We start from the raw sequence: 16,588 nt of genomic DNA on the forward strand, positions 1-16,588 counted from the left end.
CGAGGAACCCAGCTACCTGGTGACGTAGAGGACCAGGTCGGCATGCCCAGGGTTGATGGTCTGGCTCCACTCACAGACACTCAGCAGCGACGCGGTGATGTTGGCTGTGATGTTGGGAGCGTCCTGGGGTCGACCACACAGCCAGCTTTTTAAGGATGGAGCAGGCTGTGGGCACCCTCCCAGCTGGACTTCCCAAAGGCCCACTGCTGTCCCGTGTTACAGGTGAGAAGGTGAGGCTCCAGAAAGCACAGGTGCACACCACAGCTGAGTGCTGGGACAGCCAGAGAGGGAGCAGGTCTGTCTGGCTGACAGTCCTGCACCACAGTCCAGGGCACCCACAGGAAGACAGAAGACAGGGCCATGCTACTGCACTTCAGGCTCAGCCTGGGGCAGAAAGCCACTCTGGGGCCTACCTTGGCCTCTGTGAGAACAATCAACTTCACCAGGTGTACACGGAACTGAGCCCCCAGGGATGGGTCCCTCAGCAATTCTGACCCCTGTTGGAGGACAGACAGGAGGTGGGAAGAGCAGGCTCCAGGGGCCCTGTAGAGAGGGCAGGTGAGGGTGCTCTATCGGCACAAGCCAGTCCAGTGAGTTGGTCAGATGCTCCTCCGGGAAGGCCAGTTAACACAAAGAAACCCACGTTGGGAGGAAATAAACGCTGAGAGGGGTTCTCAGACCTCCCACTTCTGCTGCTGGGGAGGGGGAGGGAGGAGGAGGAAGGCAGCAGCATGCCTCCCCCTGCCCCAGGCCCCCAGCTGACCCAGCCTCAGGTCTAAGCCTGCATTCGACCCACTGAGTTCAGCATTGGGGCACTGTGTCCAGAGGCTCATAGTCCAGGACATCCCAGAGCCCCACCAGTGGGCTTGAGCCCACATCCCACCAGGGCCAGTGCCACCTCCACTGAGGACTCACGATGTTGAGGTTGGTGAGCACGTAGCGCTCCGTATCCTCCTGGTGAGCCTGGTAGACGTCGGGGCCCACAGCCACCAGCAGCTCCAGGTGCAGCGGGCCCCCTGCAGCCCGTTTATGTCTCTGGAGGTGAGGGGAAGGACGGCCTAAGTGGAGGGAAGGCTGAAGGTGAAGCTTTGGAGAGCAGGTGCTGGGGAGCAGACAGGAGAGGGCTGGCAGCTTGGAGAGCATGGCTCTCAGGAGCTGGAGGCCACTTTTCAGACCCCCACCCTGTGACCGGGCCTTCTGGGGCACACAGGGGGGTGAGGCCCCGGGAGGAAATGTCCATGGCCATCTTGTCTACTGAGTCACCCATCCAGGCACCCTCCCCCCACTCGGGCTCCATTCAAAGCCCAATGCCCTACTCTGCCTCTTGGACCCCACTTTGGGCACAGATTGGAGAAAAGGGTCACCCCAAGAGGGTGAAAGCCCAACTCCATCCTACTTGCACCCAGATACAGATGGTACCTCCATCCTGGCCTGGTGGGTACCAGACCCTGGCTCTCCTGGGGCCATCATGTGGCCATACCACATTCCACCTCTGAACCACCAGGTGGGAAATCTCAGTCTGACATTCCCAGGGGGTGGGCATGTGCTTTGTAAATGGGAGTGACTCAAGGCGGGCAGTCTGCCAAACAGACAGCTGGTGGCCACATGCTCCCCAGCACCGTCTCCTACACTGGGTGCTCCCCTGAATCCTAAAGATGCCTCTGTGATAGATGGACATTTTGCAGAGCCTCTGTGGTGTTGGGAGAGCCAGTCCCTCCCCTAAGCGATCTTTGGTGATGTCCAAACCTCACTTTCCCAGCTGTACCTTGTACAGACTCTGAGACTGCAGGCCTGTGGATCAGGTGGGGCTGGGCACTGCTCCAGCGGGGCACTAGCCCCCAGTGCTGCCGCTTCACTGGCTGGACATACAGTCTGCCTGTAGCCACCAAGTTGTCACCCTCCTGCAGAAGAGAAAGCAGCCTCCAGCACAGAGCACCCCTTGTCCTGGGAGGATCACCATGTCCCCTGCAGGAGAAGGCTTCTGGGCATGCATTGGCTAAGTCCTCTCCAAGTCCAGATCCACAAGCCCACACATGGAAGGTAGGGAGCCGTGCCCTCCTGGACCAGGCTTGTCCACCACATGCTGCCAGTGCCCCCCTGCCCACACTTGAACCTCTGCTCATGCACATGACCTGTAAAAGGCCCAGATGAGGTCCCAGACATGAGTATGGAAGCATCTCAAGGGACCAGCAGAGCCTGTGTCACCAGGCTGATCCTGAGTGGCATCTGTCCTGGCTCTGGCTCCCAACTCAGGGACTACGGTACATAATGTATAAACGGTGCTGGTATATGGACAGATTATGGTTCTGACACGTGGGACACAGTTCTCATAACAAACCAGGCAAGTGCCAAGGCACCATGCTCAGGTGGAGTGGCTGAGGCCCAACTGCAGGAGTAAGGAGTGGTGGGCTTTTAGCTGCACTCAGAGCCCAGGTTCTTGTCTTTCCCAGTAACCTGGGCATTGACAAAGCAGAGTTTGCATCTGACTGACACTGGCTAAATGGGTGGCCCATTTTCTGAGCCTGTCTCCCTCCCTGGGGTTTGACATTAGCCAAAGATGGGATGCAGTGTCACATCAGGACATTCAGCCTCACGGCAGGGAATTTAGGGATGGCCCTTTGCACGCTGGGGTCCACCAGCCACACCCTGAGCACACCCTGTCCCCAATGCTCTCCCAAGCTCCTCCTCACCAAGTGGGCCCAGCAGTATGTGACCCTGGCCACTGTGTCCTGGGGCAGAAGGGCATGGCCTCCCATGAAGCAGTGGCTGGGGGTCTCCTCAGTAGCCACAGGGAGGCATTCACCACATACTCACTGATGAAGGAGGGGGCCAGGAGGCCCCGCTCAGGCCGGAAGGAGAAGGTGAAGAACTCTCCCAGGGCCCTCAGAGAGCAGAGCATGGCCCTGCAGAGCAGCCCCCTGAGCCCATCCCCACAGCCACAGGTGAGTGAGGCCACTGTGAACAGGGGCACTGTGGAGACAGGAGCTGCTTCACCAACTCCTGCTCACCCATCCAGGGGCAGCTTTGGTGAGGGTGAGTCAGGAGGCACACAGGCCTGAAGGCCGGGCCTGGGTGTGAGTCCTGCCCTCCCCATTTAAAGGACTGGTGGACAAATTGCTTCTCCTCCCAGGGCTCCCCTGGGGCTGAATCAGTACCCAGCAAACTGGTCTTGACCTTGAAACAGATGTTTTCATGAGCAATGTCGTGAGCCCTACCAAGAGGAAGGAGATGCCACGTGGAGGCTCCAGCCTCCCTGAAAAGCAGGAGGCCAGACCAGCCTCACTGTCCCCCACCAAGATAGACCAGACCCAAAGCAATGGTATTCTGGCCCAGAAGGGGCAGATCTGGGTAGTCCTCCAGCTGGACCCAAGGCAAACCACAGGGAAGCCAGGGCACAATTAGGCTGTCCTAATTGCTCCACCCTGACCACTAGCCCACCCACGTCTGGGCCACACCAGCCTTTAGATCGAAGTCATCAATGGTCCTACCGGGAAAGAGGACAGAGGACTGGTACCCTGAGACATGAGGCTGCTAGACAGGGGAAGGTCTCAGCATGAGGAGGTGGCAGGTGGGCTCTGGAGGAAGTTGGTCCAGCGCCTGCCTTGTTTCCCACAAACGGAATAAATATTTACATCCATGGCCAGAAACCAAAGTTCCCGAAAATGAGCCAGCCCATCAGGGGTAACTGGGCGGAAGGAACTGGCCCACTAATGACCATTCCCTTGGGATGTTTAACAGAAGCCTGGGGTCAGAACCCCAACTCATCCAGAACACCCAGAGCAGTTTTATCAAGTTGACAGGAAGTAACAGAGCTAATGAACAGGGGTGATGCAGCTTCTCTGCCTGCCTCCCTCCAGCGCCATCAAACACCCTGGAAAACTGACTTAGTGGGGAGGTACCCCACCCAGGTCCTGAGAAACTCCTCTGGCTAAGAGGACACCAGGGCAGGAAACTTCAAAGGTAGCACTGGGGCCAAAGTAGGAAGCCAGGTCCTCCGGCTCCAGAGCCTGAAGAAAATTCTGCAAGACAGAAAGAGGAAGAAGGGGCAAGGAGGACCGACCGAGAAGAGGACAAATCAGAGGCAAGGTGAGGGAAAGCAGGGGCTGGCTGGGTGGAGAGAGGCAGAGAAAGGCCACCCTTAGAGTCTGGGGGAACAAACGTGTCTGTCACCTTCACTGGGAGAGACCAATTCCCTCTTCAGTGAGCCCCTTTCACCCGTCAAACACCAAGCTCGGGTTCCTCCACCCAGTGCACCCCTGAAGCGGACACAGTCAGCTGAAAGACCATGTCTACACAGTCTCAGAGTTGTTTGGCAGTCCCCTCCCCTAGGTGACTGAACACCCAGCTCCTGCCATGACCCACCTGCTGGAAATCGGAGAGTCCCCAGCAGCCCAGGACAAAGATGATGCCAGCAAGGACTCCCCTGATGCTGGCTGTGTACAGAGGCTGGCATCTCACCCAGGGATGGAGCTGGCTCATCCTCAGGAAAGTCCCCTATGGCAGGAGAGGGCCCCTGGTGACGGAATCTGGTCAGTATGGACTGTGTCAGGCTCCTCTGGCTGGCTGGGCGGGACTCTAGGGAGCTTCCTCCCAGGCAGGGCAGTAGGATGGGCAACCTGCAGCTCCTCCTGCTGCAACCTGGCCTTGCTCTGGGACAGACCCCAACCTGGTTCTGCACCAGAACTGCCCAGATATGCCCATCTGGCCACCTGGGAGGGGGCTGGCTCCATGATCTAGTCTGGAAAGGGAGCTCTGGTCCAGGGCACTGGAGACGGGGGCTCATGCAGAATGCCAGGCCTTGGATGGTTCCCTGGCGGTCACCTCCCAGCTGACCAGAGGCTGCACCAAAGGCATCTCAGCTCTGGCCCTGGTAGCTGGTCTCTCCCACCCATACCTGTTTCCCACACTCCCTCCCAAGTGCCTGTCCTCTTCACCCAGGAAAGACTGTGGTCCTCCCTGTACTGCTCCTTTATGGACATCTACGCCCTGTGCCCCCACAACTCCCTGCATAGTCTGCACTCGTGCCCCATGGGGAGAGTCACAGACCAGGTTCTTGGCCAGGTACATGGCCCCATGTCTCTGCAGTCACTTTTGCAAACCAACCTAGCAGCCCCACTGCACCTCCTGGGAAGGTCTTGTAACATGCTCAGAAACATTCTTCATGCCCCTCACCCCTCTAGCCCTCCATTATGGTCTGGATCTTGAATGTCCCCTAAGGTCAAGGTAAGGCATGGTCCCCAGCCCATGGCACTACGGGGAGGTGGTGAAGCCTTTGGGAGGTGGAGTCTAGCGGGGAGAAATTAGATCATTGGAGGTGTGTCCGTGAGTGAAGGCGGTATTGGGATCCTGGGGTCCCTTCCCCACCAAGTGAGCAGCCTCCTCTACCATGTGTTCTTGCCTTTCGCCCATGGTTTAAAAGTTCAGACTTAAATGCTTCTTCTATGTACTTTGATCACAAATAATACTATTAAATGGTCAGCCCTTATCCTTATCCACAGATCCATTAGTAACCTCTCTCCTGACTTGGACCTAAAGAAAAAACAGATCCTATGTTATATACAAGTATGTCACAATGAATCCATTATTATGTGTGCTTATCATGCACCCTTAATAAAGGGAGAAAGAAAAACAGGTCCCGAATACGTCTACTCAGCAAGTAGATATTTCTGTGATTTATACTATTAGAAATCTGATGTCTTCATTCACATGTTATACTCTCAATTAGCTCTGAATGTTACATCAATGCAGTGCTGTTTAAATTCACAAGACAGAACAATGAATGCCCTCTAGGAAAATTAGTACAGATATTTCATCAAAAACAGAAGAAAACGATCCCTAGTAGGTAATGAAACTGAATTTAGGACTCCCACCTGAAATTAAGAATGGCTTCCTCATGCTGAGAGTGGAGGGTGCACCCCTCCACCCAGTCCAGAGAGGTGGGAGTGGGGATGGCCACCAGGCCTAAGGCTGGCTGACTGACCTGCATATATGTCCTGCCTTTTAGCACTTCCCTGCCTCTTTTCCCTTAAAAGTTCTAATTTTCAGGGACTTCGGAGATAGAACCTTTGAAACTAATTTCTTCTTCTTTCTTCAAAGATGGTTTTGAATAAAACCCATTTTCCTATCAATCTGACTCTGAATATTTCTGAAGCAGAAAGCATTATGGCTTCTCCTCTTCCCTCTTGGGTGGTATTAGAACCCAATTAACAGCAATAATTAATATGCAGCTACCAACACAAAGGAGGACTGCAGATACCTTCTTAGGTTGTCTGCACAGATGTCACATGTATAAGAAGCCTCGCTCAGATGAGGCTAGCTAGCCCCGCTTCTCTCCAGAACTGGTACTCTTACCATCTGGGTTTGTACTTCTTGCTTTCTCACAATAAAATCACTGTATGCCTCACTTTGACCTGTCCTTAAATCCTTTTCTGGAACAGTGTCAAGGATCCACATGGCCTGAATCAGGGTCCACCTCCCTCTGGGGACACCACAGCTGGGCTGGGGGCTGCCTTCCTCTGGGGCTCCCTCCAAAACAGCAGTGGTCCTTTTTATGCTTTGAATAAAGACTCATCCTTAAATGAACACGTTTCTGCCCCTTCCCGAAGCTCGGGGTGGGGGGCAGGGCTACCTTTCTCGCGCCGCCTAGGCAGTTACTGCTCCTGGTACCGCCCCAGCACGGGGACGGGGCCATTCCGACTCGGGCTGGCACCCTCGAGCCGGCTGCCTCCCACGTCAACGCGAGAACTACAAGGGCAGCCGGGACCCGGAGTGGGCACGCGGAAGCACGGCCTCCGGGGCGGCAGTCCCGCTCCTCCTTTGCTAGCACAGAACACCGGCCGGCCGCAGCACCCGCCGCTCCCGACCTCTCCCCGGCCGCGGCGCAGCTCCGCGGGGCCGTCCCCCGGAGCCCCGGAGTCGAGCTGCGCGGGCACCGCCGGGGCCGAGCCGGCGTGCTGGCGAGGTCGTGCTCGCCACCGTAGTCCTCTCGCGCTGTTAAGATGACCGGACCCGCGGGCCGCGCTCGCAGCCCCAGGTCTGGGGTACGCGCGAGCTCCGACCCGCGCGCCTCAGTCTCCCCACGCCGGTGCGGCACTCGCTCGCCCTCTTCCGGCCGCTCCGAGGCGGTGTTACGCCAAAGGCGGCCCCCCCATCCCTTCCGGCGCCCGCGTTTCTCATCCCCGCCCAGGACCTCAGAGGGACCCCAGGCTCACCCTAACCCGATCCTAGGTCCCCGACCCCGGGCGCCTCTTGGCAGGGCGCCGGCCCTGTTTCCGGGCAAGAGAATGGTCCCGCCCGCTGCCGGCCGTGCGGAACCAAAGGCGCACACCCGGTTTCGAGCGAGTCGCTAAGGGAAGAGCACTTCCGGGCGCTAGAGCGCGCTGTGGAAGCCTGCGGGCCGTGCGGCGTCGCTTCCGGGGTCGCTCGCGGGGCCTTTTCCCCGCGGGTCCCGCGCTCGTCAGCCTGTAGGTCGCTGCGCCGCTGCGGCGCGCTGGTCGCTCCGGGATGAAGGCGAAGGCGACCGCCTCCAAGCGCGCGGCGAGCGTTCTCGCCGCTCAGCCGGGACCTGGCGGGAAGCCCGCGCGGAAGAGAAGCAAGAAGAGGTTTTGGAAGAACAAGAAGCGAGAAGGGAGCAGCGCGCCGGGAGGCGCCCGCAGAGTGGCCGCGGGGCGGCCTCCCACGGCCCCCGAGGACTTCTCTCGAAACTGGAAGGCGCTGAGGGAGGTGAGGCGGGCCGGGGCGGCGGGGGCGGGCGCTGGGCCTCACCCGGGCAGGCCGCCTGGAGTGAGCCGCTGCCTGGCCTTCTCCCGGGGAGTGGGGGCGCACAGAGCTTTAGGTTCGGCCTGAGGTCGCTCGGCTAGTAAATGGCAGGGCTGGGAGGCAGTACCCGTTCTTACCCGAGTTTGAGCTCCTCGCTGCAACCGACCTTCAGTTTTCTGGCTTATATGTCATGGAGGCTCAGTGAACACGAGGGAAAGGACAGAGAACTTCTTGAACCCCCAAACTCTGCCTGGTATCTTAACGTGAGTGTCCCGAATCGTTTTTCTCTTGCCACTAAGGACCGGTTACAGGCTGGTGGGCAACCCCAGGGTTCTGTGTAGTCTCCTGAGCACAGGTTTCTGAAGAGAACAGCCCAGCAGGGATTTGAGCACAACAGGAAATTAGGCTCCAAGACCTCAGAGCACCTCCACCGGAATAAGATCAGAGGAGTGGCTCTCCGCAGTCATCAGCTGTCCTCTGTGTGACAGGAGCTTTTCTTTTCATTGAATATGGCCTCTGTTTTCCTGAGGCCCTGAGCGGTAGCAAACCCAGAGATGGTGTAAGGGAAGTGTTGACCTGAGCCGCACGGGAAGTAACCCTAAAATCAACTCCAAATTAATTCAAGTGAAAAAAGCTGCCTGTCTCCTCTCCCTAGACTCAGTGAAACGTTCTGTAGTGGTTAGTTGCTCAACAGGTTCTTAAAATATAGACTGTTAGCTTGAAGTTTTGTAGGACTGAAGGAGGAGGTGTAAAATCATGCATTATCATAAGAGAAGCAAAGAAACAGGCAGCCCTCCCCTAGTGACTTAGGTGAGGATGGAAAAAGGCTTTTCCAAACCATTCAAAGAGCCACATCAATGATGCCGACAACAGCATGTGTAGATATAATGGACGTGCGTTTATATGTGCATGTACACACGAAAACATTTTTCAATATGGTGTATGTAATTTCTAAATTCAAATGTGGTTTCTATTTTATTTTGGGTCCTATTAGCTACTGAAGCAAACATCACAAGCTCCAGAAAAGCCTGTTGTGTCTCAGACAGATACCAAAAAGCAGCCCCACATTAACCAACAGAACAGAAAAGAGACCTCATCGAAAATAAAGGGAGATGAGATGCCAACAAAAACAGACCAGGAGTCTCCATGGGCCTCTGTTCCCTCTGAATCTAGGAGGGACAGGATCATGCCAGTACCTCCCACCAAGGCCAACAGAGCAGAGCATAAGAAAGGAGCCAAGAAAAGGACAAATGGTGACATTTGTTTGAAACAAGGGGACATCAAGCATAAAAAGTGGAAAGCTAAGGAAGCAGCTCTGGCCTTGGCTCCAGCCCTGCCCACTGAGTAAGTACTGGCATGCTGTGCTATTGTGGTGCAGGCCCTCTGCCCTCGTGCTGTAAGCATGCCTGGCTCTGTCCACTGAGGACAGGGGTACTGAGGCCCCTCTCCTTAGGGACAGAGGCCACGGGCCAGGTGCCCCCACAGCCCCCACCACCTTAATCTGACGCTTGTTTCCTGTTTACCTGCTTCTTACCTCTTCCCCGGAGTAGGTGTTATGAAGGCAGAACTTGTTTCAGGGTCACCTCCATGTCTCTAGGGTCTAGGATGGAGCTCTGTGCTTAGTAAGACCTGTAGTGGGAGGGAATATAGAGTATGGAGCCAGGCAGACCTTCCTACAAAGCCCATTCCTACTTCTTGCCTGTAGGATGGCATGGGCGGACTCCTGGCCTCCCCTCGCCTCTGTGTGGCCATCTGTGGAGTACAAGGAGACTAAGGTGCAGCATGTTTGGCTCATTGCCTGGTGACCACTCAGTAAGCACTGTGGTGGTCACTGGAGGGGTCACATTTGTGAGTCAGAGGCTGGCTTGGTGTTTTCTGAGTGCTGAGCGTCAAAGGAAGGCAGGGTGTGGGTGCTTCTGTGTTGCCCTACAGTGGAGGCTGCCTTCAGTGGAGGGTCAGCAAGGCCCTTCCCCCTAGAGGTGGATAGTAAGCAGAGGACACAGGCCCTTTAGTAACTAGAGTATGCTCAGGGTGGACCAAGTAAGGGAGAAAGAGACAGGCACACAGGAAGAGGAGCAGGTGTCCAGTGGAGTCAGTAGGAGCCTTTCTAAGGGATGGTGTTGAAGCAGAGCCCGTGGACTGGAGTGCAGCCGGCAGACACATGGGGAGACCTCGGTGGTGGTCTGAGTGCACTCTGTCCTGGTGTCCATCTGTGTGTCCTGGTCATTTGATGGTGAGCCTCTTGTGTAATTAGAAAACAGCAGCCATCATTCTGCTACTGGGGCACTCCATGTTTCTGTGTGACGTTTCTTGGGTCATCCGCTTCCTGAATCCTGGGTAGTGAGCATATTTGCTCATTAAAAGAAAAGTACTGGAAGGAAAGTGTCGCGATGATTCAGACAGCAGGCATAGCCAGGAGTTTGTGGGAGGAACAGTCCCCGTGGTGCTTCAGCCCGCCTGCGCTGAGTCTTGCCCTGACAGCTAGACCCTTCTGGTGGTCAGCTGCTCTTGTCTTTGCCTTTTAGGGAAGACATCTGGTTTGATGATGTTGACCCAGCAGATATCGAAGCTGCCATAGGTCCAGAGGCAGCCAGAATAGCAAGGAGACAGCTGGGCCAGAGCGAGTGTGGCACTACCCTGGTGAAGGAGCAGGCCTTCAACGGGTATGCGGGGCTCCGGGCCGGGCAGTTGGGGATTTCCAGCCTTCTGGGGCACAGGCTCTTCAGGGAAGAGGGTCCCCTCCTCTGGTTGAATGGAGCAGGCGTCACCCAGGACCCTGCTGAGAACCGGCAGGGCACAGCATGTCCCGTAGGTGCGCAGCAGCAACACAGGGCCTAACCAGGCTCCCTTGGGGTCTGACCTGCATCGTGGGCCTGCAGGGCCTATTACACTTGGGCCTCTGGTTCCCTCAGCCTGACAAGAGCCTTGGCCCTGGATTGTGAGATGGTGGGCGTGGGCCCCAAGGGGGAGGAGAGCATCGTGGCCCGCGTGTCCCTCGTGAACCAGTATGGGAAGTGCGTTTATGACAAGTACGTGAAGCCCACCGAGCCCGTGACAGACTACAGGACGGCGGTCAGTGGGATTCGGCCCGAGAAGCTCAAGCAGGGTATGGCACCCACAGTGCAGGAGCATTGGGTAGTAGCACCTGCGTTGTCCTCTTTGCCTCTGCCCTTCTCTGTCCAGGAATGCTCAGCACCCTGTGTCCTGTGCTTCTGGGCAGTTGCGTTTCCACTAGGAGCAGTGTGTTCCTGCCAATGCCCTGCCATTCATTCCTTGTGCTTTCGGTGTCTCCACCCATGGGTTGAAGAACGGGGTGGCTCTTGAATCGCTCTGTGCTGTGCAGTGGGACTGAGGTGGAGTGTCGGGGACAGGAAGGAGGTCATCGGGAGCTTTGGGGACAGGCTCAGGGGGCCAGATCAGAGGGGCCCTCTGGGAAACCCTAGGAAGGCTGTGAGCAGTGAGAGGCCTGATCTGGCATATGTTCTGGTAGGTTCCCCATGACTGTTCCCTGTTGAGAAGGGTAGAAATGGGAAGGTCTGTTGGGGGCGTGCGCTGGTGCTGAGCAGGGAGCGGGAAGGCGGGGAGGCAGCCAGAAGCACTCCCCCCTGATAGAGCCACGCACAGTGCATGCGACGTGCTGGAAGGCATCCCGGGAGGCTGGGGCTCGCCACCTGGAGGGACCCTGGCGGTCATCATTGACCTGGGCTGTGTGCATTTCTGCACACTACCTGTCTGCTTCTCCTGGTGCACATGGCCAACAGGATGGCCCTACCACTGCTCAGAACCCTAGACTGACCAGCATCTCTTGGTTTCAGTTCCTGGTCTGGTCAGCTCCGACCAGGGTTGGGCAGTCAGATGATGCATGGTTCCATGACACTTCTGGTGGGACTGGGGGTGAGAGTGGGAGAGGGCTCTGGTGAGTGGAGTGGGAGTAGGGTGGTCCCCAAGGGGTGTCTGCAAAGAGAGAGCCGGTGGAGCTGCCTCCTGAGCCCAGGGTCTAGGGCAGCAAGCCTTCTGCTGTCCACGGTACAGACTTGCTTTTTTTCCACCTGGAAAATCACAGCACTGGAGCCCTGACACCTGGTTACCAGATCAAGCTGAAACGGTGCTGTGAGGTGTCTCTAAGAGCATCTTGGTGCTTATGCACTTCTGTGGGCTGAGACAGGAGCCTGCAGACTATGGGGAGGGCAGCAGGTAGAGGGAGCCCAAGGTGATTGCTCACATCAGTCCCTCATGGCCTCCTCAGGCCCACCAGTACTTCTAGGACCCCCAGTTGCATGGCATTGGTGACCTGGCCTGTTGACTTCATCTGGTCAGGGGTGGCAGGGGGCACCCCTGGCGGTGGTTTGTATTGCTAAAACTCACTTGTCTGTTTTGATTTTCAGGAGAAGAGCTTGAGGTTGTGCAGAGGGAAGTAGCAGAAATGCTCAAGGGCAGAATCCTGGTGGGGCATGCACTTCACAATGATTTAAAGGTGCTGGGCTCAGAACTCCTGGGGACATTGGGCACTTACATTTTCATGTCTGTGTGTGCAGCACTTACATTTTCATGTCTGTCTCCAGAAGCATCGTTACGGGACTTATTTTGAAATTTGTCCCATGACCCCATGTTGGGAACACTCGTGGCACATGCTACTTACGCAGTTCTTACAGTGTCAGGAGCTGTGTGGGCACTTGTTTTGAGAATCCCCAGCTACAGTGGGGCTCTAGTGCCTGAGGGACTGGCAGCCCTGCCCTAAGGGAAAGAAGGGGCTCTGGCCACAGGCCACACAGGGTACCTTTCGAGAGAAACCTGACTGACCTGGAGGAAGGCCTGATGACTGGTTGTGTACCTGTGACCAGGGTCTCTTGCACAGGAAACTTGTTTATACAGCAGGCACCCTTGGCTGTCTTCTGATGTGTCAGTTTATACCCACCAAGCATCTCTGACACTAGAAGTCTAGCCTTGAGTTTTCCCCAGAATCCTGGGCGTAGGGCATGCGTTGGTGGGCAAACGCCCCAATGGTCCATTCAGAGGAAGCAGAGGGAGTTAGGTGTAGTGGCACATGCCTGTAGTCTCAGCAGCTTGAGAGGCTGAGGCAGGAGGATTGCAAGTTCAAAGCTAGGCTCAGCAACTTAGCAAGACCCTCTCTCAAAAAACAAGAGAGCTGGGGATGTGGCTCAGTGGTTAAGTGCCCCTTGATTCAATCCCCTGTGCTAAAAAACTGGAAGCAAAGGGAAAGCAAGAGCACGGGCTGCCTGGCAGGAGAGATGCCTCTGAGCAAAGGCGTCCAGTGTGGTGTTCCGAAGTCCAGGCAGCAGCTTCCTGGTGTTATCCCTACACTCTTTGTGAGGGGGTTTCATTTAACGCTTTACAGAACAGCTGAGGCTTGTGCTGCTGAGCCTCAGTGAGCCCAAGTACTTTCCCAGGTGTGACACCTCTTGCAGACCCAGATGCCCTGTCCCTTTCCTGCTGTGTCTTCAGCTGCCCCAGGAAGGGAAGGGATGGGGGCTTCCTCCAGCAGTCATTCCAGCTGGATCCACCTCCTTCCCAGGTGGCCAGCATTGGGCCAAGTCAGTGGAAGTGGGTGGTACCTTAGGGCATGTGGCCTCAGCCTCCGTTCCTTAGGGTCCTGCAGTTTAGAACTCTGGGCAGAGAGAACGGATGTTGTCCTTCCTGGGTGCAGTGCTGCAGCTGATCAGTGTCCCACAGATATCTAGCAGCCTCAGACTTTATAGAAATCTTAGTAGTGGTTTAAATTTTCTCTTAAATTTTTGGGGCTCGGGGAGAGGTCAGTGGTAGAGCACATGCTTAGGAATACGAGGGCTGGGTTCAATCCCCAGCACCAAAACACTAAAAAAATAACCGTTTTTAACTGTTGAAAGCTAACAAAAGATCTGGGTGCAATGGAGCAACCTGTAATGCCAGTGACTTGGGAGGCTGAGGCAGAAGGATTGCAAGTTGGAGGCCAGTCCCGGCAACTTAGTGAGACTTTATCTTAAATAAAGAGTAAATAAAAGGACTGGGGATGTGGCTCAGTGGTTGAGTGCTTGAACATCCCCAGCATCAAAAAAAAAAAAAAAAAAGATCATTTTCCCACTTGTGTGTGGAATCACCTTCAGAGACTGCCACAGGTGATGTGAGGGTCACTCGTGGGGAACACTGGGCCGAGGTCACGAGATGAGCTGTTGAAATCTCATTTCTAGTTTCCTGGTGTGTAGAACCAACTCAAATGTAGGAATTGGTTCCTGGTTTCCTCTCTTTCTCCTGCTACCTTCATTCTTGGATTTTTGTTAAGGTGGTGGGAAAAAGGGGTTCCATCACTGCATCTTGAAACTGCTCATCACTGTTTTCTTCTAGGTGCTGTTTCTTGATCATCCAAAAAAGAAGATCCGGGACACCCAGAAATACAGACCTTTCAAGAGTCAAGTAAAGGTACTTAAAATGAGTGTGGCTTCTGTCAGATGTTTTCACTCTGCTCCCTGGTAGCTGACTTACTGGTTAAAATGGTTTTTGTTTTTTAATTTTAACCTTTGAAAAGAATCTTAAAAGAATAAGCAGGACTAGGCAAGGTGGCAGGAGAATTGCAAGTTCACAAGTTCAAGGCCAGCTTCAGGAACTTAGTGAGGCCCTGTCTCTAAATAAAAAAGGGCTGCGGTGTGTTTCAGTGATTAAGTGCCCCCTTACCCCCAGAAAAAGAACAAGTGGGGCTGGGGCGTGGCTCGGTAGCAGAGCTTGTCCAGCCTGTGCATGACCCTGGTTCTGTCCCCAGCACTGAAAGAAAAGGTAGAGTGTTTATTGCTAGCCTTGAAGACAAGTGAGAGTGAGTTTGGGTCCTCTGCACGGTGATCTCCATGGCAGGCCCCTGGGTAGGTGCACACGGCCCCACAGGGTGTCAGGGGAGACTTGGCATCCCCTGGAAAGCAGCAGGGGCTTAGGATGGAAATGAACATGTTGACTCCCAGGCCTCACACATGCTAGGAAAGTGCTCTGCCACTGAGCCACACCCCAGCTTGGCACCTCCTTTATTGCCTTGTGGGGGTGGCAGGTTACCAGCCTGTCCTGGCTGGTGACTGCAGCCCTTGATGCCTCTGGCACTCCCAGCGAAGGGCAGGCTGTAGGCTGCTTGGGTGGGCTCAGCAGCCACCTCCTTCCTAGTGGTGACATGCCCTCCTGGGCAGAGGCACCCACCCTGCCCACCGTGCCTTCTCCTTTTCCTTTGCAGAGTGGAAGACCATCTCTGAAACTTCTTTCTGAGAAAATCCTGGGCATCAGGGTCCAGCAGGCAGAGCACTGTTCGGTGAGTGTGTTCCTAGGTGACAGTCCTTGGGTTTGGGGGCTATCCCTGACTTTGAAACTCAAGCATGCATCACCTGACAGCAGACACAGGAGACGCAGGGCTGATTAACTTAAAGATGCTATAGGTAGAACAAATTTTTAAAAAATTAATTTAAAAAAGATGCTATGTGTAATTATTTGGAAAAAAAATTCACCATCTGCTTGAAGGTGGTGTTAATGCATTTTCTGTTAGTGTAATGGAATTCCCAAGGCTGGGTATTTTATGAAGAAAAGGAGTTTATTTAGCTCATGGTTCTAGAGCTTAAGGGCAATGGTGCTGGCATCAGCTCTGGCAAAGGCCTCATGGCAGATGATACCTCTGGCAGGAGCCTGTGGCAGAGGTCACATCCAGTACAGGAAACTGGAGGGGGTCTCTTGCTAGCAACACTCTGGCAACAGTTAACTGAGACCCGAGAACTGCTTCATGCCTTCCAAGGGCTCTCCCCAGTGACCCCACTGGTTCATTCTCAACCAGCCTGCTACCTGCACACTGCCACATTGAGGACCTTGAGGACAAGGTACATCCCAACCGTAGTCAGTGACCCAGACCCCCAGCCCTCCCGACCAGCCTTGCTGACCCAGTGACTCTGACTGTGCAGGACAGGTCTTCACCTTCAGTGTGACCTGCAGCTCTCTGGGCTCTTGGGCCCCAGGGACAAGCCACCGGCCCACTGTTATTCTACATCCCTGGTGTCCACTGAACCTGAAGGGCAGCATGCTTAGCCCTGTCCCTCTGGGGCTCCTTTCTTCTGTAGATGGGTCACAGAACTGCAGGGTGGGTGGGTGACCACTCCACGTTTTCTCCTTCCCCGTCCTGCAGAGGTTTCCTGTGAGGTGTGTGCTTTGCTGGGCTGCACATCCCCAGCACAGTGACTGACCTGCAAGGCTCACTGATGGTGGGTGGCCCTGTGTGTCACACAGTCACCACTGGGCATGTCGTGTTCCTTCCAGATCCAGGACGCCCAGGCAGCAATGAGGCTGTACGTCATGGTGAGGAGGGAGTGGGAGCACACTGCAGGAGACGGGCGCCCCCTGGCCGCTGCCCCTCACAGCCGCAGTGAGAACTCCTAGGCCACTGCCTGCTGCTGCCACCCCACCTCCATCCTGTAAGGCACCTCCATCCAGTGGCAATGGGGACCAGATCACAGGACCAGTGGAGTCACTCCAAAGTGGGACTGGGGCGGACTGTTTTCAAAGCCAAGGCCACAAGCTTCCTTCTCCCCCTGTCCTCTGCTCTTCTGCTGCAGCTGGGTCTTTGGCCAGGATAAGCTGGAGTGTGCCAGAGCAGGAAGTCAAGTATGTGTCCTAGGCATAGCCAGGAGGTGGTGGCAGGTTGGGTGTGCCTGGTGGCTCCACTGTCTGCTGACCACCAGAGGAGGGCTGGGACTCTGGGCTGCCCCTGCAGATCCGACTGGCCTGAGTGCTTAGCTCCTTCCTCTGAGGAGGCCACTGTTCCTCCGTTATTGTGGGTAACGTAATACACCTTGCTGGACCCAGGTCAAACCCTGTCTGT

At 55.5% G+C, this 16,588-nt stretch overlaps 2 protein-coding genes across 21 annotated transcripts in view; one reads left to right on the forward strand and one right to left on the reverse strand.

The window, feature by feature from the left end:
• The window catches only part of ADAMTS13 (ADAM metallopeptidase with thrombospondin type 1 motif 13), a 29,062-nt gene extending 21,753 nt beyond the window's left edge, over positions 1 to 7,309 (reverse strand). For 13 of the 20 annotated variants that reach the window (XR_013759445.1, XR_013759446.1, XR_013759447.1 and 10 more), the window contains exons 1-6: positions 5,386 to 6,559; positions 4,363 to 4,494; positions 1,766 to 1,901; positions 916 to 1,058; positions 414 to 497; positions 17 to 123 (exon numbers count right to left, since the gene is read on the reverse strand). Coding sequence is in view for 16 of the 20 variants with exons in the window: in XM_079111885.1 (XP_078968011.1) it covers positions 17 to 123; positions 414 to 497; positions 916 to 1,058; positions 1,766 to 1,901; positions 4,363 to 4,494; positions 5,386 to 5,409 (626 nt within the window). In the remaining 4 variants the exon portion in view is untranslated. Of the gene's footprint in view, positions 1 to 16; positions 124 to 413; positions 498 to 915; positions 1,059 to 1,765; positions 1,902 to 4,362; positions 4,514 to 5,385; positions 6,560 to 7,211 lie in introns of those variants that run through there. The other 7 variants (XM_079111873.1, XM_079111878.1, XM_079111870.1 and 4 more) reach the window with 6 other exon arrangements.
• Positions 7,310 to 7,373: 64 nt separating this feature from the next.
• On the forward strand, positions 7,374 to 16,572 carry REXO4 (REX4 homolog, 3'-5' exonuclease). The gene is made up of 8 exons (XM_079111933.1): positions 7,374 to 7,722; positions 8,753 to 9,102; positions 10,284 to 10,421; positions 10,671 to 10,864; positions 12,144 to 12,232; positions 14,098 to 14,172; positions 14,963 to 15,037; positions 16,027 to 16,572. Exons 1-8 carry the CDS (start codon positions 7,504 to 7,506, stop codon positions 16,144 to 16,146), a joined length of 1,260 nt encoding a protein of 419 aa, XP_078968059.1. The 5' UTR covers positions 7,374 to 7,503; the 3' UTR covers positions 16,147 to 16,572.
• Positions 16,573 to 16,588: the final 16 nt, after the last annotated feature.

Source organism: Sciurus vulgaris (assembly GCF_902686455.1).
Source record: "Sciurus vulgaris genome assembly, chromosome: 15".
Taxonomy (NCBI): Eukaryota; Metazoa; Chordata; class Mammalia; order Rodentia; family Sciuridae; genus Sciurus; species Sciurus vulgaris.

Coding starts and splice junctions, on each gene's coding strand:
- REXO4 (XM_079111933.1), top strand. CDS start 7,504: ATGAAGGCGAAGGCGACCGCCTCCAAGCGCGCGGCGAGCGTTCTCGCC. Junction 7,723..8,752: donor ACTGGAAGGCGCTGAGGGAG/GTGAGGCGGGCC, acceptor GGGTCCTATTAG/CTACTGAAGCAAACATCACA. Junction 12,233..14,097: donor CACTTCACAATGATTTAAAG/GTGCTGGGCTCA, acceptor GTTTTCTTCTAG/GTGCTGTTTCTTGATCATCC.